At 38.5% G+C, this 23,480-nt stretch overlaps 2 protein-coding genes across 3 annotated transcripts in view; both read right to left on the bottom strand.

The window, feature by feature from the left end:
- Positions 1-10,123, bottom strand: part of tctn1 (tectonic family member 1) — a 23,129-nt gene extending 13,006 nt beyond the window's left edge. Inside the window, exons 1-5 of the mRNA XM_017438823.3 lie at positions 6,465-10,123; positions 6,141-6,261; positions 3,939-4,072; positions 2,048-2,196; positions 1,259-1,361 (exon numbers count right to left, since the gene is read on the bottom strand). Of these exons, the coding sequence (XP_017294312.1) occupies positions 1,259-1,361; positions 2,048-2,196; positions 3,939-4,072; positions 6,141-6,261; positions 6,465-6,726 (769 nt within the window). The 5' untranslated portion in view covers positions 6,727-10,123. The remainder of the gene's footprint in view (positions 1-1,258; positions 1,362-2,047; positions 2,197-3,938; positions 4,073-6,140; positions 6,262-6,464) is intronic.
- Positions 10,124-10,217: 94 nt separating this feature from the next.
- On the bottom strand, positions 10,218-20,966 carry sub1a (SUB1 regulator of transcription a). Of its 2 annotated transcripts, none has more exons than XM_017438816.3 (5): positions 20,845-20,966; positions 15,679-15,812; positions 13,745-13,864; positions 12,463-12,571; positions 10,218-10,555 (listed from the first exon to the last, which is right to left on the bottom strand). In XM_017438816.3, exons 2-5 carry the CDS (start codon positions 15,745-15,747, stop codon positions 10,476-10,478), a joined length of 378 nt encoding a protein of 125 aa, XP_017294305.1. In that variant the 5' UTR covers positions 15,748-15,812; positions 20,845-20,966; the 3' UTR covers positions 10,218-10,475. The 2 variants fall into 2 exon arrangements, with proteins under 2 accessions (XP_017294305.1, XP_017294306.1); XM_017438817.3 differs by having other exon boundaries at positions 15,679-15,748; positions 20,845-20,931.
- Positions 20,967-23,480: the final 2,514 nt, after the last annotated feature.

Here is a 23,480-nt window from a genome sequence, read left to right as displayed (position 1 = left end):
GTGGAACCTCTGGAGATGATGATGCAAAGAAGGATTTTGCATAAAATCAAGGAAATCATGGACAACCCTGACCATCCTCTTCATGAGACCGTCATCGGAAAACAGAGTCTCTTTAGTCAAAGGCTTCTTCAGATTAGTTGTAAAACGGACCGCTACAGGAGATCTTTCCTGCCCACAGCCATCACCATCTATAATAACTCATTGATTTAAATGTGCTACGTCAACATTTAATTTCCCTTTGAGATTAATAAAGTATTTTCGAATTGAATTGAATTGAATATTGCATCAAATCACACATAACAGTATTTTTCAAGGTTTTACCTAAACGGCTACAACTCTGTCATTTCTCATCATAAAATGTTCTTAGTGTATAACTCTGGTATGTAAGGTGACAGAGATATGCATTACTTCAAGGGATGCTAGGCCTTTAATAGTCTTGATTTGTTTTGGACTTTGGAGCTTTTCTGCAGCTTGCTGCTTGCTTTCTGATAGCAGTAATGTGACTCAACAATAAGTAACATGTGAGGCTTCAACAAACAGCTGACAGGTCAAAGGTCAGAAGCCATTAACTTTCAGCTGTAGATTTGTTTCTGATGGTTTGGTTGAAGTGTTAGGCCAGTTCATTCACCACACTGATTCCTGATCTGTCAGAATAAATCTAATTTCATTTACAAAACTCATCAGCGTGACAATAAATTTACTCAACCAACCAGGAGATACTTATTTCTGATAATTCCCACTGAATTAATGACAGTGTTAGCATCAACTTACAAGATAGGATGGTACACCAGTTTTCCTTCAAGTCGAAAACAAAGTTTAACTTTAGTTTCCTTTGCAGTAAAAATTTAGCTCCAACCCAGGTAAAGGGTAATAATTACCAATTTTATATTGAAGTCAGTTGAAATATTTAAGTTTACAAACACACCACTGTATCTGTCTGTTTTGTATTCTTACAATGACTAAAATATCAGTGTATAATTAATGTTTTTAAATAAAGCTTTAAATTAAAAGTTAAAATATAAAATCTGTTGTAGGTTCAGTTAGTGTGATTTTCCAGCCAGAATGGAGTTTGGTTAGTTTGCTTTAATCGTGTTAGACAGACAAATAAATCCATCTATAAGAATAAAAAAACAAAACAAAAAGTAAACTAAACTGCAGAGATGTACATTAGATTTTCCCATCCAGTCATTTGGAATGTTTATAATAAAGAGCCTCCAGCAGCAGTATGTTAACAGTGTAAATACAGGACAGGTTCTACCTGCAGGATTGTTGTTCACACAGTCGGCAGTAACACCAGGAGTTGGGAGACAGAACCTCCCTCTGAGTCCGATTGGCTCAGCTGTCTCTAGAACATCTCCATACTGAAAACACAAACATCAGCACAGAAACATGATGAAAGCCTTATGAGTTCAAAACAGGCTCATTTCTTCTCAGTCTCCTTACTTATCTGCAGTAAGAATGTGTTCACTAACTTAAGAAACTTAAGAAGAATTTTGACCTTGAGACAGCCTAACTTCAGGACATGTGTTGGAGCTCTTTGTTCAGCGTTATGGTGGTTGGAGGCTACACTTCATGAATGTAACATCAGCTGTGTGCAGGGCTTGTCTCTGGTAGCAGGTCTGAGTACAATCCTATCAGTGTTTCACTTACAACACTTACATAGGTGCTGATTTGTATTTCTATTATTTTTTAACTCAATAAATATTTTTATTCTTTCAGCCACTACTGCCGGTAAGGCTTTAACATTTGAAATACTCTGGAACCCCTATGTGCCCTACGTTAATGGCACAGATTATCAGATCATTTAAAACTGAGCACCAAGGTGATGTACACCTGTGTGTATGCATGCTCAAACATAATGTGTTGTCTGAAATGTGATAAGTCAAAGAAAAGAAAATCATGTTTTTGTATATTTTGTTCTGTCCTAAACTAAATCTATTCTAAAAAAAAAACTGAATCCTTCAAACAAATGAATTTATTAGAATCAGTTCCTTTTTATGACACTAACAATAAATGAGAGGAGTCATGTGAGCAGAACAAGACAAACCTGGTATCCCGGTGAGGTCTGGACATCTGCAAAGGGCACCTCATCACTGCTGTCTGCCCCAAAACCAAAGATGGAGAACTGCTTGTAGAGGGAATCAAAGCTGTTTTCATATGGGAGAGCCGGAGAGGGAAGAGACAAACCATCCATACCTGAAAGATAAGAAGATCAGAAGCTGAGATGGGCTGTCTTTTTATCTGTCTGTCTGTGTGTCTGACTGTCTCTGGGTGTGTGTGTCTGTGTGACAGTGTGTCTGTGGGTCTATCTGTAGACAGGTGAAGTAGAAGCACACTTCTGGATACATATTTTTAGAAGAATCCTGCATAGAAACTTCAAACTCCTAGGTCTCTGATAGAGGATCTGAGTCTGAGGTGTAACAGCCCACATAGAAAGGGACAGTTTACAGTCGTGTTGTTTGTTGTTCAGGTGATGTTTTATTGTCAGACTCCCACATGTTTAACATTCCTTCATTGTTTCTGCTCAGCTCTCTTAAGGTCCCACCATAGCATTTCAGTCAGGTTGAGGTTCTGGACTCTGATTGGACCATACTTGATTCTTTTCTTCTTCAGTCATTAATCAGTCAGCTGATTAACATCTTTTACTCTTCAGTGTTGAACGTGAAGAACCCTGAAGTCCATTCATGGCCAGAACCAAGCAGACCGCCCGTAAATCCACCATAGGTAAAGCTCCCAGGAAGCAGCTCACCACCAAAGCTGCCTGTAAGAGCGCCTCGGTCACCAGTGGAGTGAAGAAGCCTCACCTCTACAGGATCGGTACCGTGGCTCTCAGGGGAATCCACCACTACTAGAAGTCCACCCAGCTGCTCATCCAGAAGCTGCCCTTTCAGCACCTGGACCCGGAGATCACCCAGGAGTTCAAGACCGACCTGCGCTTCCAGAGCTCATCCGTCATGGCTTCGCAGGAGACCAGCGAGGCTGACCTGGTGGGACTCTTTGAGGACACCAGGATCGAGGACACATCGGGATAGACCGCTATCAGAGATCCTTCCTGCCCACAGCCATCAGCAACTATAACAACTCTTTAACAAAACCAGGATTATGAGCTACAACAACATTTAATTTCCCTTTGGGATTATTAAAGTATCTTTGAATTGAATTGAATTGAATTGAATTCTGTTGTAGATCAGCTGCTGTGTTTGGGATCATTGTTCTGTTTCATCATGACCCAGTTTGGTCCAAGCTTCAGCTGTCAGATAGATGGTCTCACATTTGACTCCAGAGTCCTTTGGTCTACAGAGGAGTTCATGGTCGTTTCAATGACTGTAAGGAGCCCAAACCATCACACCTCCACCACTGTGCTGACAGTTGGTATGTATTTCTGCTGACATGCTGTTTTTTTGTTTTGTTTTGTTTTAATGTTTTTTACATCCATGCTGTTGTGCATTATAGGCAAACAACTGTACTTTGGTCTCATCTGTCCAAAGTCTTGTAGTTCATTTAGATGAAAGTCTACAAACCTAAGTCGTGATGCCATGTTTTTGTTTTAAGAGAAGAGGCTTCCTCCTGCAACCCTTCCAAACAAGCCATACTTCATTTATCCACTTCCTGTACCTTCTTAATCCTAACCAAGGTTGTGGGTGTGAAGCCTAGGTGGGATACGCCCTGAACAGATCAGTCCATCACAGAAACACAGAGACAATCCTTCATGATTACACTAAGATCTCCAATAAGACTAACCTGCATGTTTTTGGTCTGTGGGAGGAAACCAGAGAAGACCTGCCTGGAGACAACATGTAAACTGCACACTGGAAGGACCCAGCTCAGATTCAAACCTGAAACCTTTTTACTGTGACCCCACCAACACATTCTGACCCTGTTTTTTTTTTTATACATGACAACTCCTTTAAAGTTAACACAGACACGTGATGACTCACTGTTGTGTGACTGGATGCAGAAGATATCGTAGTTTGCCTCCTCCTGGAAGGCTGACTGCAGCTCTGAGTACCCATCGATTGTAGTCCTTAGAGAGTAGTGTGCTGCATTCCGGCTGCACAGCTGCTCGCTGCCACTGCAAAGAGTTGGACAGATGACACCTTAAACCTCTTTGTGTTACCATACCAAAAACCCAGTCAGGGAGAGGAGCTGCCCCTGCTGTAGTAATTTTGTTGTTAAAGTGAAGAAAGAAAAGAAATTCAAGTTGCTCTTGTTCTGAAGCGTCAAACCACCTATTTAGTAAGAATGTGATCTGTTTGTCTAACCCAGTTAGAACCCCAGCACTTTCTTCAGTTTTTCTTCTAATATTGCATTTAGTAAAATTATAAGGCCTACAACTTCTTGAAGGACTCCATATGATCTGCTGCCTTTCATGTCAGAGTTTTAGACAGGGATTATCCTATGATGGATGGAAAAATTACATTTCGTATGATGTGTACAGTCTGAACACCAGACACCAACAGGACAGATGATCCCTCTCTGTTTCTGCTGGGAGTTTATTTGGGAGTTTACATCTTATGGATAATATAAAGTGCAAACCACGTGGCTCCTAAGAGGATCTGCTTATACTTTAAAGGACATGAAAAATGGTTCATTACTCAAAGCTTTTCAACACAGTCTTCTTTGGTGGCATCTTGTGGCCAAAAGGTTAAAGAGCAGCTTGAAACTACAACCTGAAATGAACTGCTTCATCATGGCTGCCCTTCCAATGGAGTTGACAGACATTTCTGTCTGATATCAGGCCATCATTGCGCTGCTTTAAACATTTTCGGGTTAAAGAATAAAGTTATTGTTATTTGATGAATAAATAGTTTTGATGAATAAAATTGCCCCTTTGTTTGTAAATGGTAATAGCCTGCACTTGTTTAGCTTTTTATCTAGTTCAAGGACCACAAAGTGCTTTACACTACAGTCAGTCATCCACACATTCACACACTGATGGTGGTAAGCTACATTGTAGCCACAGCTGCCCTGGGGCAGGCTGACAGAAGTGAGACTGCCATCACACCAGCGCCACTGAGCCCTCTAACCACCACCAGCAGGCAAGGCGGGTGAAGTGTCTTGCCCAAGGATACAACGGCTGAGACGGACAGGCTCAAACCGGCAACCCCTGAGCCACTGCTGCCCTTGTAACTTCTTGACATTTGTAAACATAACAGATTTTTTAAAAATCATATCAAATTTACACCCTAGTACCAGTCTGGAATTACGCTGCAGGTTCCCTGCCTCCATTTATTTACCCAGTTTATGTTTACTGTGAGATCATATTGTAATTTACATACATATAGTGTTTTTCTAAAAATATTTTTTCCCAGGGTGTTGGTTACTGGAAACACAAATCATTTTTACAATCAGGAAGTTTAAAACTTACAGATCTGGTAGAATTTCAAACAGCACAAATAATGTTTTAAAAAAAGGTCAAATACCAGAAAAAGAGCTGTATAAAAAAGACAGGTTAGGATTTGAGGGGACTGTTTCATTTTAAAACTGTTAGGGTGCTTTAATGTTTCTGTTTGTGGGGCGAAACTATGGAAGAGTTTGAATCATGAGATTAAAGGATGTATAGATATAAATTACTTAAAAAACATACAAGCAAATGACTTTTACAAGGTACAAAGAAGTTGAGTTTGGTGAATAACTGGGTGTCAATCTTTGTTAATTTACTTTTAATTTATGTTATTTACTTTTTGGTTTATTATTTATTTGGAAAATTGGGAAAGTCCTTTGAATTAGATTTTTACAAGGAAGAAAACAAAACCTATCCTGTCGGATCATTTGTACTATTTGTTCAGATACTCTTACTGGAGCATTTCAACTTCTAAACTCTGGACAGCCAGAGATATTAGATAAACTAAAAATAAAATAAAATAAAAGATTATAAAAGAACACTTTATTCTATAGCTGATGTAATTTTCTAAGAGAACAATCTGGCATTCAGGCGATTTAAACAGTTCTTGTCAGCTCACCATATTAAACTAGTTGTGTTAAAAGCACAACTGGTGAAGTATGGACAATATAAACACATGTTAGTGGTGTGTGTTATGATGTTGAGTGGGTGATGAACTGACTGGGCCCCAAAAGATATTCTTGCTTGGGGGCTGCTTGGAGCTCGGGCCGGCCCTGTTTTGTTGTTCAGTCCTTACCTCCTGACAGCAGAGATGGAGCAGCTGGTGAACAGAACCACCTCCTCTGTACACTCTCTGTCACAGCAGCAGTTCATGTCACACACACCAGGGAGCTCATCACAGGGACACAACCTGTCAGCTGACACACACACACAGAAACCCAATTTAAAATCTAATTTAAAACAGATAATTACTGAGATCAGTTCGCTGAACAAAATAATGTTTTCTGTTTGATAGTTTTGGACCTAGCGGGTGTTCTCCAAGATGAAACACTTTTAACCAGATAAAAAAACGAGATATTTGTGTGTGTGTGTGTGTGTGTGTTTGATTTCTTTTTTTTACCGCTCGTCTGAGGAATCGGGAGGAAGCCAGAGACAGGCAGCGGCTCCGCAGGAACACGAGGCTTCAAGGGGCCGCTCGGAGTTGGACTCGTTGACCCAAATCCGGTGGAATAATCTGTAGGAATGAATGTGAAGTTCTGTTCGGCCGTTGCGCCCGTGGTTAAGACGGAGCTCGTTGTGTTTTGATTTGAAGAGAAGGTAATGACAGAGAGAAAGAAGCAGGCGAAGCTTAAAAGGGACCGAGCAGCAGAGAAGACCGCCATTGTTGTTTATCGTTGCTATGGTTCTTCTTCTTCTCCTTCTGTAACTGTTTGGTGTAATGGAACATGAGCGCTGTTACTGCCGCCCACTGAACTACAGAAACACTGGAACGGTCGGTCTATGCGCCAGCGAGGAGAATTTGTACGGTCATCTTGAGCAGTGCTTTCCTGTACACTTAACTTAGTTACTGCACAATTAGTTATCATTGTCATGTTTTAGCTTAGTTATCTCGTACCTGCATTATCATGTTTTGTAACTCTGTCTGTAATTTCGTTCTTGTGTTGTAAAGCACCTTGAGTCGCCTTGTGCTGAAAAGTGCTATATAAATAAATGTACCTACCTACCTACCTGCTACGTGTAGCAACATGAGCGTCCTTAGTTACACCCCATAATTGAGGGCCTTTTTTTCACATCAATAGTCTAATTCTAGATTTTTATTTATTTATTTATCTATTTATTTTTGGAGCAAGAAACCACCCAGGCTACACTATCAAGTCTTGCAGAGACCCAAAGGTCTGGTGGTACCTGACCTCTTGTACCACCAATGGTTAGCTCCCCCAATCATAGGTGGTTGTGAAAACTAATTCTGCTCCTCAGATATCATTCAAAGCCTCACTATCCTCACCTCTTCTCTCGTCTGTTTCTAGTTACACCAAGAATGTGATAGTGGCTCTCTGTCTTAAAGTCTGGCTTCAATTTAGATGCATTTTTTTACCTCCAAACACTCTGCTGGAGCATTGCAGTCATCCAAAATGGATAACACTTTCTCTGTATGAACTAGGTTAGGTATAAACACTTGGGAAATTTGTATGCTGATTATACTTTTGCATTTTTTCACACTTAGTAAATACATTTTCTCTCCCGAAAGAATGTTTTTTTGAATACCTTCCAGCTCCACATTATGTTTGTAGATCATATCATCTCTCCTTCCTAACCCCTGATTTTGAAGTGTTTCTGTAACCTCTCCCCTCACTGAGAAAAGCGATTTCTTCCTTTTTTTTTCTTTTATGTTTTAAACTTTTCCAATATGTTGACAACTGTATGGGAGACAGACTTGGGATTGTTGATTGCAGATGTTACATGTTTCACAGATCTTCAATCCGTACTAGGCAGTTTCACTCAATGTCAGATTCTACATGGAGCTCACTACACTAAAGGCAGGCTTACAAAATAATTTGACGCAGTGTCCCCTCTTTGTGGTCAATGCCAACAGGCCGCAGCAAAATACTCATATTTTGGAGCTGTCCCTCCATGGAGATTCTGGTCTGAAATTTTTCTTATTTAATGTAACTGAAGGCGATATCGCTCCTAATGTCTTGTTCGGGGTGTGGCCAACTTCACTTACTCTCTCTCCTGCCAAAAAAGTACTTAATAGTATTCACAACTCTGCTGACCAGAAGGCTAATGCTGATAAACTGGAAATCTGCCGCTCCACCTACTAACAGTTGAAACCAGAAGTTTAAATACACCATATAAAAAGATGCATGCATATTTTTTTTCCCCACACTGTCAGACGTGGGTCAAATGTTTTGGATGTCCTTCCACAAGCTTCTCACAATACTTGGCAGGAATTTTGGCCCATTCCTCCTGACAGAGCTGGTGTAACTGAGCCATGTTTGTAGGCTGCCTTGCTCACATATGCCTTTTCAAGTATGCCCATAAATTTCGAGTAGGATTGAGATCAGGGCTTTGTGATGGCCACTCCAAAACATTGACTTTGTTATCCTTAACCAGTTTGGCAGCATGCTTCGGCTCATTGTCCATCTAAAGACCCATTTGTGCCCAAGCTTTAACTTCCTGCCTGATGTCTCGAGATGTTGCTTCAGTATTTCCACATATTGTTCTTTCCTCATGATGCGATCTATTTTGTGAAGGGCACCAGTCCCTCCTGCAGCAAAACAACCCCACAACATAATGCTGCCAACCCCATGTTTCACAGTAAGGATGGTGTTCTCAGGCTTGCAAGCTTCCCCCTTTTTCCTCCAAATGTAATGATGGTGATTATGGCCAAACAGTTCAATTTTAGTTTTGTCAAATCACAGAACGTGTCTCCAAAAATGAAGGTCTTTGTCCCTGTGTACATTTGCAAACATTAATCTGGCTTTTTTATGTTTCTTTTGAAGTAATGGATTCTTCCTGGCAGAGTGGCCTTTCAGCCCATGTCGATACAGTACTCATTTCACTGTGGATAATAACACACTCTTACCAGTTTAAGCAGCATCTTCACCATCAGCATCATTTGCTTTGGTTCTTGGGTTGATATGCACATTTCAGACCAAAGCATGTTCATCTCTGGGACACAGAACCTGTCTCTTTCCCGAGCAGTATGATGGCTGGACATTCCCATCTTGTTTGAACAAGACACTTTCATGCATCTTCTTTCTTTTGACTTTCCCATGATATTACACAAGGAATCAGTCTTTCACGTGTGCCTTAAATTGCATGCACAGGTGTGTCTCTAATTAACTCAGATGTTATTAATAAACTTATCAGAAGCTTCAAACACATGACATCAAATGTCCCAAATTGTTTCAAGGCATAGTGACCTTAGTTTTTTTTAAAACCTTTGACTTTGAAGAAACCAAAAAATGGCCTTAAAAACCTTCTCTCTCTCATTATTCTGGCATTTAGCAAATAGAAATAATTTTGAACATCCTAACCTAACTGACCTAAAACAGGAAAAGTTTATTCCAATTTCACATGAGTGTGGAAAAAAAAATGCACATGCCATTTCATATAGTGTATGTAAACGTCTGGTTTCAACTATATACAGGCTGGATTACAGAGGTTCTTTATTTTCCTAAAGAGGGACTTTGTATAAAAAAAAATTAAAAACTAAAAAAAAAAAAAAGTCCAATGTGGATCATGATCCAGATCACCACCAAAATGTTATAATTTCTAAAGACAACTCTTATTTCCTGATTTTACTTTTCAAAATCTGTTATTAGTTTTTTAAGTAATGTTGCTAACCAACAAACCAATCAACATACAGAAACCAAACTCCTTGGAGTAGGTAATCACCTGGAATCCTTTTCTGGAGGGTAGATTGTCAAATCATTTTTGAACTGAGCACTATGCAGATGTGTTGACATCTGTATATGTAATATGTATGGAGGTGTAAATGTAATTATAGATCTTCTATTTCTTTTTAGCCATTTTATTTTTTCTTCTACTTCCTTGTTATAGGTAGGGACCAGGGTGGGGGTCTTTGTTGGTAATTATTGATTTAATGTCAATATAAAAAAAAAACCTGTTAAAAAAAGTCAGGGTCTCAAGTTTCTGCCAATTATATTTTTGGGCATAAAGCTCAAAAAGTTGGAATCACGAGTGTCGAGAATATAAACTGTTGTAAAAATAAAACAAATACTTGACATTTTATTTTATCGACAATGATGCCAGTTTGTTTGACTGTTTTTGTTGTTTGAACAAAGTCCTAAAATTTAGAGCTAAAAAATAAACTTTAAACAGTAACTTTTACAGAAGAAAAACAGTATTTAACTAGTGCATTATTTTTATTATTCAATACAAAAACGTTACTATACTGGAGTACTGCCCTCACCAAGGGTAACAATCAGCCACCTGGTCATTCACATTTTTTCTGAAACAGCTCAAAAATCAAATTTCACACATGAACCTAAAGTACGCACACAACTACATCAGGAAACTACAAATCTAAAAAATACCATGGTTTTAACCAAACTGCTTAATAAACATGTCCAACTGGTTCAACAGATAACATCTGCAGGAATGATTATATTCTTTTAATAGCATCATCAATTTCAGAAATTTGCTCTTTTAGTTGGTTCCACTGTTCAGGATTCAAGGCAATACCTAAAAATAAACAAAAAAACACAGGTCAATAGTGCATTTAAATCACAAAGCATTCAAAACATCAAACAGCCATCTTTAAAAAAAAACTATTTACCCCTTTGGATGATTTACCTTTTTATTGCTGTCATAAGTCAATCATGGTCAATATAAATTGGCCTTTTTTCCCCAATCACCTACTTTATCATTATATTATCTTTTTTTGTAATTGGTATTACTTTGTAGAAATTGAATTTCACTTTAACACTGAAGAGGGATTTTTTGGTCCAAAAGGTCAGTTTATCTTGACTGTGATTGATTTATAAATAATAAAACATGCAGGGAGTGAATACTTTTTACAGGCTCTGTAAAACGCACATGTATTTGATCTGAATTGCTTTGAAATACAGATATGGATAAATGTGTTGGTCCCCTCATAGCTCATTAAAACAAAGTGATTCAGTTAAAATCAGTCATCTGATTTATATGGGATGTGACAGAGTAAACAAAAACAAATTGTGAAAAGAAATGACTTGTTTATTTTACAAAGATCTACTAAAATATGAACAAATTTGTTGGTCCTCTTAAAGAAACTAATAATCTTTGCAGTGCAGTCATGTTTCAATCTAAATGTTTGAATTTATTTAGTATTCCAGGTGTCTTCAAGCTTTCTTTCAGCCATTTAGTCTACTTAAAGAGAAAAAAAACGGCCACTGGGTAGTTTGGTATGGCTGTGTTCACCACACTGAACATGGAGCAGAGAAAACAATGGTGAGAGCTGTCTGAGGAGCTCAGAAAGAAAATTATACAGTCACCAGACACTTTATTAGGTACACTTTGCTAGAATCAGATTGGACCCTCTCTGCCTGCAGAACTGCCTTAATTCTTAGTGGCATAGATTCGACAAGCTGTTGGAAACGTTCCTCAGAGATTCTGATCTATATTGATATGTTAGTATCACACAGTTGCTGCAGATTTGTCAGCTGCACATCCATGATGTGAATCTCCTGTTCCACCACATCCCAAAGGTGCTCGATTGGACTGAGATCTAGTGGCTGTGGAGACCATTGGAGTCCAATAAATCCAGACCCATCAAACCAGGCAATATTTTTACAATCTCTTGTTGTCCAATTTTGGTGAGCCTGTGTGAATCGTAGCCTCAGTTTCCTGTTCTTAGCTGACAGGAGTGGCACCCAATGTGGTCTTCTGCTGCTGTAGTCCATCTGCTTCAAGGTTGGACATGTTGTGAGTTCAGAGATGGTTTTCTGCAGACCTTGGCTGGAACAAGTAGTTATTTGAGCTGCTGTTGCCTTTCTGTCATCTCAGACCAGTCTGCCCATTCTACTGTAACATCAACAAGGCTTTTTTGTCTATGTAAATGCCGCTTACTGGATATTCTCTTCAAACCCTAGAGATGGTTGTGTGTAAAAACCTCAGTAGATCAGCAGACCATGTGGCACCAACAACCACGCCACGTTCAAAGTCACTTAAATCACCTTTCTTCCTCATTCTGATGCTCGGGTTGAACTTCAGCAAGTCGCCTTTACCACGTCTACACGCCTGAAGGCATTGAATTGCTGCCATGTGATTGGCTGATTAGTTATTTGTTTTAAAGAAAATGAACAGGTGAAGCTGATAAAGTGTCCAGTGAGTGTAGATATCTATGTTAAAGTTAAAGGCTAGAAGACCATCTCCAAGCAGCTTCATGTTCCTCCGACCACAGCTGACATTATTAAGAAGCAAAAGGTTCATGGGACTGTAGCCAATCTCCCAGGAAAGCATTCAGAATAGGAATTCACCAAGATGTATGTTGACAACAACCAAAGTCTCTGGGAGTGATGAAACTGTTGTTGTTGTTTTTTTGAATTATTGTAGAAGGGTACCAGTAAATTTATCTGCATTCGTACATGCAAGCTTAGTGCTGTGGTTACCTTTCTTCCCTGGCTTCATCTCCCCATCTTGGTTCATCCAGTACTCCCTGATGTCAATCAGGACTTTACCCTTGAAGTCTCTGACACTGACGTATCTCATTTTACCAATCTGCATAAAGCAAAGTCAACGTTAACAAATGCTCTTTGGAGTTCCATTAAAAAACAAACAACAATAGAGTGCATTTCCATTATATTGTAGGGCTCTATGAAATCTTTTTTTCACCAATTTTCATTGTTTTTTTAAAGTTTCATGCTTTATGATCTATCAAAAACATTTTCAACTGAAAATGTATGACGGTTCATAAAATTTCAATAATTAAAATAGGGAAAATATAAAAAAATGTTATGAATACTGACAAATTTCAATAAAACTACAGCATAAAGGTTTCAGTTCAACACAACCTCTAATGCTTAGTAAAGTGTTTAAAAATCTGTCTGTAGGGGCTAAGTAATTACTAAATGAACATCCAGTCTTTATTTAAAATAAAATGTCCTCACACTTGTTTCATATGAGAGCAAAGAAACTTAGTAAAATCTTAGTAAAATAAAACTGCTTCACATTTGAATTTAGTGTAAAACCGTTGGATTCTCAGTGTCCTTTTAAACTCGCTGATAACAATCTAGGTTTGTTTACGAGTGCACCGGTTTGAAAACCCGATCTTTACTAGTACAGAATGATTATTAGAAATTCCAGCTGTATATTTAAAAAAGGTAGGGCTGTCAAACATTATTCAAAGCAATGTCCTAGCACTACCGCTACGGCAGCTGGCAGAGAAAAACAAAATATTTTAAAGAAAATAAAAGGATTAGAATTAAAAGGATTATTTATGATGACATACCTGTTAAAAAAACTTTGATTTATAGGTAGATTAGGGAGATTATATGCCATTTTAGTTACTGGGATTACTAAATGGTGACATTTTTACTTAAAATGTTTTGGGTTTTTTTTTATATTCAAAAAATTCATTAGAGATTTCTCAAATAATTTCCGTGCTCTGTGACTGAATACTAATTATTAATAACTATTCGACAGTCACTTTAAAGTTGACTTGACTATCCCTTTAATAACATCCCTTATTTTCAGCATTATCAGTTCATGTAACTAATTTATTTAGAAATATCAAGTGATAAAACAAAAAAACTGTTAATCTTTAACATCCCTCTGCACAACACAATTCAGGCTTCAACTCAGACTTTAATCAACCGAACAGTTGCATTCTTATAATTGTTATAATTTAAATAAACTAGATAAAAAAATATGTAAGTCCTCCATCTTACTCACCTGAAACATGTTGTCGTCACCATTACCGCCACTCTTGGATGAGCCGCTCGGCTTGGAGCTCTCTCCACTTTTTTGTTTCTTTGCTGGTTTCTCTGGTGCAGCTGACTTTTTTCTCTTTGCCTAAAACCACATCAAAGCCGTCATGTGATTATCAGACAGCAACTGAACAGTGTTTGTCTGAGGGTCCTGAGGAAACTGCTACCACAGTTACTCGAACATGGACACGGTTTGCTGGGTGTAGGAGGTGTCACGTTAAATTACATAGAAACGATCAGACTGATCATGGCCGAATCTGAGGACACCTGACATATTAACTGACTGACAATATACTTATGGAAATGTTTTTTCTGCTGCTCAACCTTAGAAAGCCAATCCATGAAGCTCCTGCTGCAGTTATTGTGCTGACATTAATGCCGGAAGTTCAGAACTCTTCAGCTGTGGAATCAGCAGAGAGTTGGTGATCTTTATGCACCATGCACCTTAGCAATTGTTCTGTGTTCCTACATGATGGGTGAGTAACTAATGTTCCTAAAAGCTTCCACTTTCTAATAATATCTCTTACAGCTGACCTTGGAATATGCAGCAGGGACGAAACTTCAACCGTCCTACTGCTAAAGTGGCATCCTAATCCAGTACCAAACCTGAAGTCACTGAGCTCTTCAGAACCACCCATTTTCTATCAGTCTTTTTAAAATAAACTATGCATTCAATTGGACAAAAATGCCAATATGCTAGTTGCCAAATTACAAAACTAGCAGAACAATGAAGGTAAGTGTCTTTTGAACAACAAAAAAAAAATACATTGAACTTTCTTATTAGTTTCTCCAATGTCAGCTGTTAACTCAAATAACAGCTGACTCACAAAACAAAAAACTACTTTCTTTCAGGAAAGCTGGCCATTATTCTTTTATGTGGAACACAGTGTGAGGGCATATTCAATTCAATTCAATTCAAAAATACTTTATTAATCCCAAAGGGAAATTAAATAATATGCTGGTCTTTTCAGATGGTGTTGTTACTTCTTTTCTGAGGTCATTGTACATTTTGCTTTTTCTTGATAGCATTGCATGTCATGACAGCTCTGGCTACCTAGCATAGCCACTGAGGACTGCAGATAAACTGTTTTCCTACATTGTTTTATGCCATTAGCACAGCGTTGAGACAATCTCCTGGCTCTGATTGGTTGTTCAGGGGTGCATTTCTGCAGATTGCAATAGCAGAAGTTGGAGGAGAACCCTGATTTTTTTTTTGTTTTTGCACAGATGAACTGTCTTATATCATACTGTACTGAAATAGTTAGTTTTGGAAAATATGTAAAAAAAAAAGAAAACATTCCTTTTATAAATCTTGTCCACTGCAGATGCAAGTGGACAAACTTACCCCGATGCACTGCTATGAAGTATTGATGATGGCTGTCGATCATAACATTGTGCTCAAAAAGGCTGAATAGATGGCAAGCACATGTTTGGTTCTATTCTTGTTTTTTGTATTTCAAAAGTACAGTTTGTGTAATAGCACCCTCTAGTGATCGGAAGCTAAGATACAGGTCACCGAGTTTGTTTTGGGAGGTGTTGTACCAACCTGTTCATTCTAAATAAGATCTAGTTCCAAAATAATTTCTTTCAGGCTATAAATAAATTATTCATGATAATATTTAGAACATATTAATTGAAATAAATTCACAGTTCCAACATGAACAGATGGTCATTGACCTTTGATGAACCCTGGAAACTTTTCTATTTATATCTTTAAAATGATAGCGGTACAAACGAAGCAGCACAAATGTAGCACAAACGTTTGACACCAATTTTGTCTGATTTGAAAAAGTTGGGGGGGGGGGCAACTTCACTCAGGTTAAAACATTTCTCAGATGCATTTAAAGTACAAGTACAAGGAACAACTGTATAAATGTTAAGTTGTATTAAAGCACAAACCTTGGTCTCTACTTCACTGTCAGAGTCACTTCCAGACGTAGAAGATAGCACTTCCTTTGATTTGGGCATTCTGCTGGGAGGAGGATCAAAGATCAGACCTCTTGAACAAATAACACCAACTTCTCAAGGGTCCACTGAAAACAGGAGGACAGGTTTGTTTTAAACTTTCTCTCTGAAAAACTGGAATTTCCTTATAAATGAGACTTTAAAACAAAATGACAACATTCTGCCAGTATAACATCAATGGGACAGAGAGAACAACTGAACTAAACCAGTTTTCTGTAGCCAACACTAAAGTTGTGCGACTAAAAATCAGAACTGTAACCAAAGCGTCCTTACACTGACTGGTTAGGTAACAGACAAACAGGACAGAAAACATTGGACACATTTGACAAACTTTTATCTGCTAGATGCAGACTTACACCAAGTTCCATTTCAGCCATATCCTTACGTTTTTACCTGGGGGATAAAGGCGCCTAAATTTCTAGAGGAAATGTGACAAAGTAGGGCTATAACTCTTTATACCAGGGGTGTCAATTCCATTCCTCGGGGGCCGCTCTCCTGCATGTTTTAGACATGTTCTTGCTTTAAAACGCCTGGTTTAAATGGATGACTTGTTGCCATGCTCCTGGAGAACTTGAAGATTTGGTAAGGAGGTCATTAAACCATTTGAATCAGATGTGTTGGAGCAAAAAAACCTAAAACTTCCAGGACAGCTGCTCTCAAGGCCTGGAGTTTGACACCCCTGCTTTATACTAATCTTTTTGGGAGCACAATTTAAACAAAAGAGTATGAGATGAATCAGCAAAGAAAGTCACAAATATATTTATTCTAATAAAAATATTTCGTCATAAATGTTCCAATATATTATAGTACATTCACATTCAGTTGCAGGCCATAAAATAATTTGTGACTTCTTTACAAAGCTCAGTGTAAGCGTGTCACTGAAGATTTCCACCAATAAAACTCCACAATACATGATCAAACACCTGATGGTTTTCTATCCAGCTTCACTGTGAACAGGAGCCTGTGTGAACATAGATGCAGCCACAATAAAATGCTCTAAAGCTCAAATCATAATTCCACGATGCACCTCTGTGTTTAACTTAACATTTGTGCTAATGGGAGCAGCTGAAAATAATAATATAATGTATGCATGATCAGGCAGACTTCCGCTTGTACACCAAATCAGTTTTCCCTTCTTCATTTGGCTAAGATGCTGAGGAAATAAAAACTGCAGCAGCTGATTATTGTAGGAGGAAAGCTTGGACAGAGTGGTCACTGATTTGAAGAGATGTTCTTTCAGAAGCTAAATTACCTCCCCACTGCTGTCTGCTCATTGTGTAGCAGATCAGATCAGTGACTGCAAACTTTCATCCCTAGATTGAACAAGTTTCTACCAACAGATTTTCAGACTGAAGCTTATTACATCCTCTGCAAGAACCGAAAAAAAGTGTTCTCTCTCTACCAGGGCCACGAGAAAACAAGGAGCTCAGTTCTTCCTCACAGTCCTGTTCTTGCAGCTTGTTGTCAAAACATCGCTGGGCAGAATTTTTGTTTTGTGTGGTGTTCAACAACTACTGTGTGATTGGTCAGAGATTTGAAGTGGGCGCAGTTGATGTAGAAAAGAGAAAATGTTGACATTCCCACTACGAGGGCTTCTTGGGAGTTCTGCACTTGACTTTCTCAATAAGTATGAAATGTCTCGGCCAGAACAACCTTTGTTTTTGTTCTCGAGAAAATACATAAATGAATTATGGGTTCCTCTGCAGTACGGAACAAGTTTCATACCTCGTGAGAAACTCCAGGAAAGAATGACCATGAAGTCCTTACAATAACGTCAACATTTTCACTTTTCCTAATTAATCACGCCAACTTCACATTTCCATCCAATCACACAATAGTTCTAAGATGCCACACACACACACACACACACACAAAAAGATTTACAAAAAACTATCAGCTGGTTAACACAGACTGCCCAAAGGATTACAAATTTAGGGTTGATTAATTGAGTTTTTCAGTGTTACAGATCTTCAGAAATCAAGGCAGCTGATGGTGGATACACAACACTGATTTTTTAAATTATTTCTGACCAATCTGTCTTTTTCATTTAAAATAGTTAATAATAACGGTTTAACTTAAATAAATATAGACTTAACAACACTTAAAAGAACTTGTACATTAAAAAATGACATAAAAGATTATTCTTGCTAAAAAAAAACTAAAGTGTGGGCTACAGTAAGCTGTTTGTGGCAGCTGCATTTTCATCATCATTGGTAATCTGTTCCAAACATAGAGACATGACAGACTGTCGATTTTTTTAAAGTGACCGATATCTGCCAATACAATCAATTGACTGCTTCATCGATCTATTTCTATACCATATATACTGGTTTTATTTACCGTATTTTCCGGTCTATAAGGCGCACCTAAAACCCTTCAATTTTCTCAAAAATCTGCGATGCGCCTTATAATCTGGTGCGCCTTATGTGTGCACTAAATTCCAAAATCTGTCCCTGACACAGGGATGTACGGTAATGTGTACATTACCATTACGTATACTGGCAGCGATAATCCAATCAGAGAACACTACATAATACATACAGTACGTACACTGGAAGCGATAAACTAATCAGAGGACATTATGTAATATAATACTAACTCAGAGTTTGCCATCATTCCAGGAGGATTAAAAAAAGAACTCCAACCGCTGGACGTTGGTGTAAACAGCTCGTTTAAAGTGAAGTTGCGAGTGGCGTGGGAGCGATGGATGACCGACGGCGAACGGTTTACTAAGACGGGGGTAGCACTGGGTGAGTTACACCATCATATGTGAATGGATTGTGGATGCCTGGGCTAAGGTATCTGCTTTAACTGTTGTCAGAGCTTTTGCGAAAGCCGGCATCATTGCTGAACAGCCCTCTGGCAACGAGACTGACTCCGACAATGATGAGAGGGTACCTAGCATGTTTGATGGCGAAATTGCCCAGCTGTTCAATTCAGACACAGAAGATGAGGACTTTGATGGATTTGTGGAAGAAGAATGATAAAAAATAATGTGAGTGTATTGTTACATAGTAGAATAAAGTTCAACAAAACTCACCATTTTGCTTCCGTGACCTTTTTTTTTTGTAGACCGTATGTTTCAGCATGCGCCTTATAATCCGGTGCGCCTTATGTATGGGTTAAGTACAGAAATGGACGCCATAATTGAGACTGTGCCTTATGGTGCAGAAAATACGGTATATCATAATCAGCAATGAAAGCTGGAGGCAGCTTCCTCCAATTTTTAGCACTCTGATTTCTGGCTGTGTGCCCCGGCACTGCAGATAGAGAGGTTTATTGGATTGAACCCTCACATGTTCTCGATCGGTGCTTAATCATGGATATTTACTGCTGAATTAAAGTCTTGTCCAAAACAATAAAGCCATGGCTGGTGAAGAGTCAAAATTAACCAAATGTCCATTATCAGCAGGTTAAAGGTGTGTGCTTAAGGACAGTTGCATGAATGTGTCACTAATTGTTGGTTGTTGGACTGACAATGGGCTGTGGAAAGATTTTCATTTATCACCAAACCCTAAAGAGAACACAGCTTGTCAGTGAGAGGCAGAGAGGAGCTCAGTGCTGACAGTGACGGATATCAGAGGGGATTTCCAAACAGATCTATTCTGTTTGACTGAACAATAACTTTACACTTCATAAATCTGCACACACCCTGTTATGAAGTTCTTTGTCTACATTGTAGAAAATAATTTTCTCAAGACATTTGTTTTAAACTGCTGCTGTCATCATTTTGTGGCAAATACACAATCTCCAATTTTAAAATCCACTTTTCCAGACTCATATGTTCAGGTTTTCCAGGTAGTTTTAGGTTATCTTTAAGTCTAAGGAGAAACATTTCATGTAAATTCTGCAACATTATAAGAAGTGTTTGAACAGTGCTCAGATATTTATTGTATTTATTTATTATTTTAACGTCCCAGATTTTTCCAGACCTTGAAAAGACTAAAATTAAATTCCAGGTTCTTAAAGACTGTGTAGAAAAACGTAACACTGACTTGGTGTGCAGCTCACTGAAACAGCCAGCAACAATCACAGAAACTTCAACAAGAATTACAAAACGTCCACGTTAAAAGAAATTATTTTGAATAAAAGAGCATTAAAAGAATTTTCAAATAATATTTGGGTTTAGAAAAGAGGAAAGTTAGAGCATTTTAAAAGTTCTAAATTTTGGAATATTGTGAAAAGTAGTCATCTGACACAAAACCCGTTTTAATTTCTACATATTTTTAAAGATTGTCATGAAACTTTAAGCATATGTTCTTTGAAGAAGCTTTTTCAGTTGTTAGAATTATATCAATCGGTACACTTTATTAAACAACTAGGAATAAAACCCCAATACTGAATTTGTTAACACAGAAATTCATATTGTTTTTATGTTATTACCACATTGTGGTGGTAAAAAAGGGGAAAGTGTGCTGACAAATTAAACCGGTTAATATTTGTAGTATAGGTAATAGGTAATAAAAACAAAGTTTTTTTATTTATTTTTTGCTCCTTCTGAAAAATCCAACATCTTTTATTGATGCCACCACTATCTCTCAAATAGTCAGAATTAGATGATTAATATAATTCTGATGATGGTGAATCTGCGATGATCATAAATGGGGACAGCTCCCACTGTCCCCATTTATGATCATCGCAGATTCACCATCATTCCAAACCACTGAACAAGACTTATGGATTTATATAAGTGATAGCCCTGTTAGGTAGGAAAATCCCAAATTCAGTGGTTGGAACCAAAACTGCGGCTGACTTAGCCCTGAGAGGAACCGGCCTGCTGAAAGATCAGACCCAGGAACAGAACCCTGGTTCTGGCGGACATTCCTTGACCTTTGCCCAGATTCTGTCAGAACGGGGGTAAATTACAGCAGGAGATTAATGTTTCACAGGGAGGACACGGCTCAGTGCGACTGTTAGCAGTTTAGCTATGCTAGCTGATGTTAGCAAAGCTGTTAGCTTCGTGCCACGTGCGTACCATCCCGGAAGGTAATGTTCCAACTCTGGTTCCACGTGTTTGTGGCGACATCAAATGAAAACGATCTGGTTCTAAAATCATCAAAAATGTCTGAAACAATTTCATTTTCGAATGTTAAAACTTACATGAATGGATGTGGCTGCGCGGATCTTTTGAAGAGGAAGCGGAAACCTAGTTTTCTTTTTCTTCTCTTGTTTATTTGCGGCTTCGGCGCATTATCGCCACCGACTGGCCGCCTCTGCGCTAGCAAGTTGAGAATCTAAGCGGCCATCTTGAGCAGTGCTACGTGTAGCAATACGAGCGTCCTTAGTTACTGTCAGAATGGGAGCAGACCATAAATATGAAATTAAAAAATCTAAACTCAGTGAAGGAGTCCAATGTTTTGTCAGTGTTGGAGAACAAGATGGTGCCGGTGTACATGGCAGGTCGTCTCTCACTGTCAATTCTAGTTGTTATCTTGTTGTTTTTGACCCTTGGCACAAGTGAAACTAAGTTATTGTTGGTGTATGATCGCCAAACATTATTGGATCTAAGACCACATTTTATCATCAAGGCCACCTTTAATGCACGGGAACATAAAATTTTCTCACAGGCTCTGTCGGGAATTCCAGCTCACCTTTTTCCAGAGCTGCCCTCCCGGCAGAAACGTCATCGCCGACGTGGTGATGCCTTGTGAGGCTGAAAGCCTTTTTGTTGCGATCAAATGGTTCCCAGCCAGTCCCTGAAATGTTTTCCAGTGTGTTCTTGCCTTGGCGTTTTTTGGAACCAGTGGATGCTTGCCTGATTGATGTTGTTGGTGCTGATGTGCCCAGCACCCTTGCCCGCTCCGGCTCAGCAAGTGTGGACCATCCCATGGAACCTGAAGCCGCTGAGTCGGGCCCTCCCTCAACACGACAACTGTCCATCTTTAAACCTCGTTTGAAGACTTATTTTTACTCATTGGCCTTCAACCCAACTGATTTTACTTAATTTTTATTGGTATTGATTTTATCTGTTAACTTCGTTGTTTTATTGTGTTTGGAATTGAGTTTTTAATTCATTTTGTGTGTTTAGCCTTGTTATTTATTTTTATGCTTATTTTATTTATTATTGATGTTCAACACTTTGTTCCAGCTGTGGCTGGTGTCAAATTGCTATATAAATAAAGTTGATGATGATGGTGTATTATTATCAGTGGCGGGCGATGCATTTCACACTTAGGCCTTCAGTGATGTCCAACTTAGTCAAAAATACCTTTCATTATGCCAACATTTATAACACCAGGATTGGAGAGTAGTTAAACACACTTAAGCACTACTTGGCATTGCATTACCTCAGTTGTGTACAAAATGGGCTATTATCCAGTGCACTTTAAAAATCGACAAACCCGCATCAGCAATTAAAACATATCTGGTATGCTACTGTCAAAACTAAAAAAAATAGAATAAAATAAATAAAATGTTTGCACTCACCAAAACGGCGGTGTCCCCCAAAACACTTATTTTAACACAAAATCCATTCTGGAACAGGTTAGCTAGCTCGGGGTTGGCCGTCCTCCTCTAACGAGATCTTGCTTCTCTTGGAAAGTTTGTCTTGAAAACGGCCTTGCCAGTATATCAGCAACCAAATCAACGTGTTGCTCTCCTTCAGCCTTTGTGGGTTAAAAGTTTTTAACCTGTAACAGTCCTGGGTGTGACTCTGTTGATCTGCATAGCATTGCCGTGGCTCAAACTAGTAAATGTCCATATCCAATCACAGGACGCGTAAATGTCACATTCAACGTGAGCCTAGCTAGAGGGCCTTACTGACACAACTCGTGATCTGATTGGCTATCGCAACTGTCTATCAACAGTATTTGCCCGTTCACTGACAGTGCACAGACGCCCACATTGTTGATTCTGAAGTCCCGGGCAGATTTCATATAGCCTGGCAATATAAGATAGCTGAATTCTGATTGGATAAAAACTCTAACCTAAAAACAACAGCACTGTAAAGAGCGTAATATGACATGAAGAGAATATGATTACTTTTAGATATCTAGGGAAAGTAAATTAAAAATTAAATTAACCTTTATCATAATTATGATCATGATTCTTGGTTATGTTAGGCCAGCAGAGAAGGCCTTGCTGGCCCTGACGGCCCACCACTGATTAATATTATCAATATTCTGTCATATTAGTTCATAAATCAATGTGACCTTTTCAGTTTTGTCTGCATGCATGTGCTAATGAAAATAATTCATAATTAAAAACATCTGTGCTAAAATTATGAATTACTTATCTTTGTTATTGGGGGAGGAGAGGTTGTTATTCATGTTGATAACACAATACCAGGACGCAACTAACAAAGCTGCGAGTACACACTGGATTTATGTTTATTATGTTTTAAAAATACCCCTATTTTCATGCCGGTCGTATCATTTTATTTTGTTGTATTCATCAATCACACCTTTAAAGGCTGTTCTGTGAAAATACTGTCTGATAATGAACCAGTCCATGGAGCTAAAAAGGTTGGGGAACGCTGCTTTAGATGGCAGTCCTCTGCCACACGTGTGAGAAAAGAAAAATGTAGAGAATGAATTTCCCTGCTGGGGATTAGAGGATTATGACAATTAAACAATAAAAATAAACTAGCTACTACACAGCAAATTCAAAAGTGTTAAATGTTTTGGTGTTAGCAGACTTTGTGCAAAAGCAGAGTTAATTTTACACTTATAGAGTCACATTCTGTTTATGTAACTCTGGGATGTATATTATTAGTAGTTAAAATCCAGTGTTAAAAC

This window comes from Kryptolebias marmoratus, linkage group LG1 (assembly GCF_001649575.2).
Source record: "Kryptolebias marmoratus isolate JLee-2015 linkage group LG1, ASM164957v2, whole genome shotgun sequence".
Classification (NCBI taxonomy): domain Eukaryota; kingdom Metazoa; phylum Chordata; class Actinopteri; order Cyprinodontiformes; family Rivulidae; genus Kryptolebias; species Kryptolebias marmoratus.
Note: the sequence above shows the minus strand (reverse complement) of the source record. Positions and strands in the feature narration are given on the sequence as shown.

Coding starts and splice junctions, on each gene's coding strand:
- sub1a (XM_017438816.3), bottom strand. CDS start 15,747: ATGCCCAAATCAAAGGAAGTGCTATCTTCTACGTCTGGAAGTGACTCT. Junction 12,572..13,744: donor GTGACGACAACATGTTTCAG/GTGAGTAAGATG, acceptor TGCTTTATGCAG/ATTGGTAAAATGAGATACGT. Junction 10,556..12,462: donor GATGAAGCCAGGGAAGAAAG/GTAACCACAGCA, acceptor GTTTATTTTTAG/GTATTGCCTTGAATCCTGAA.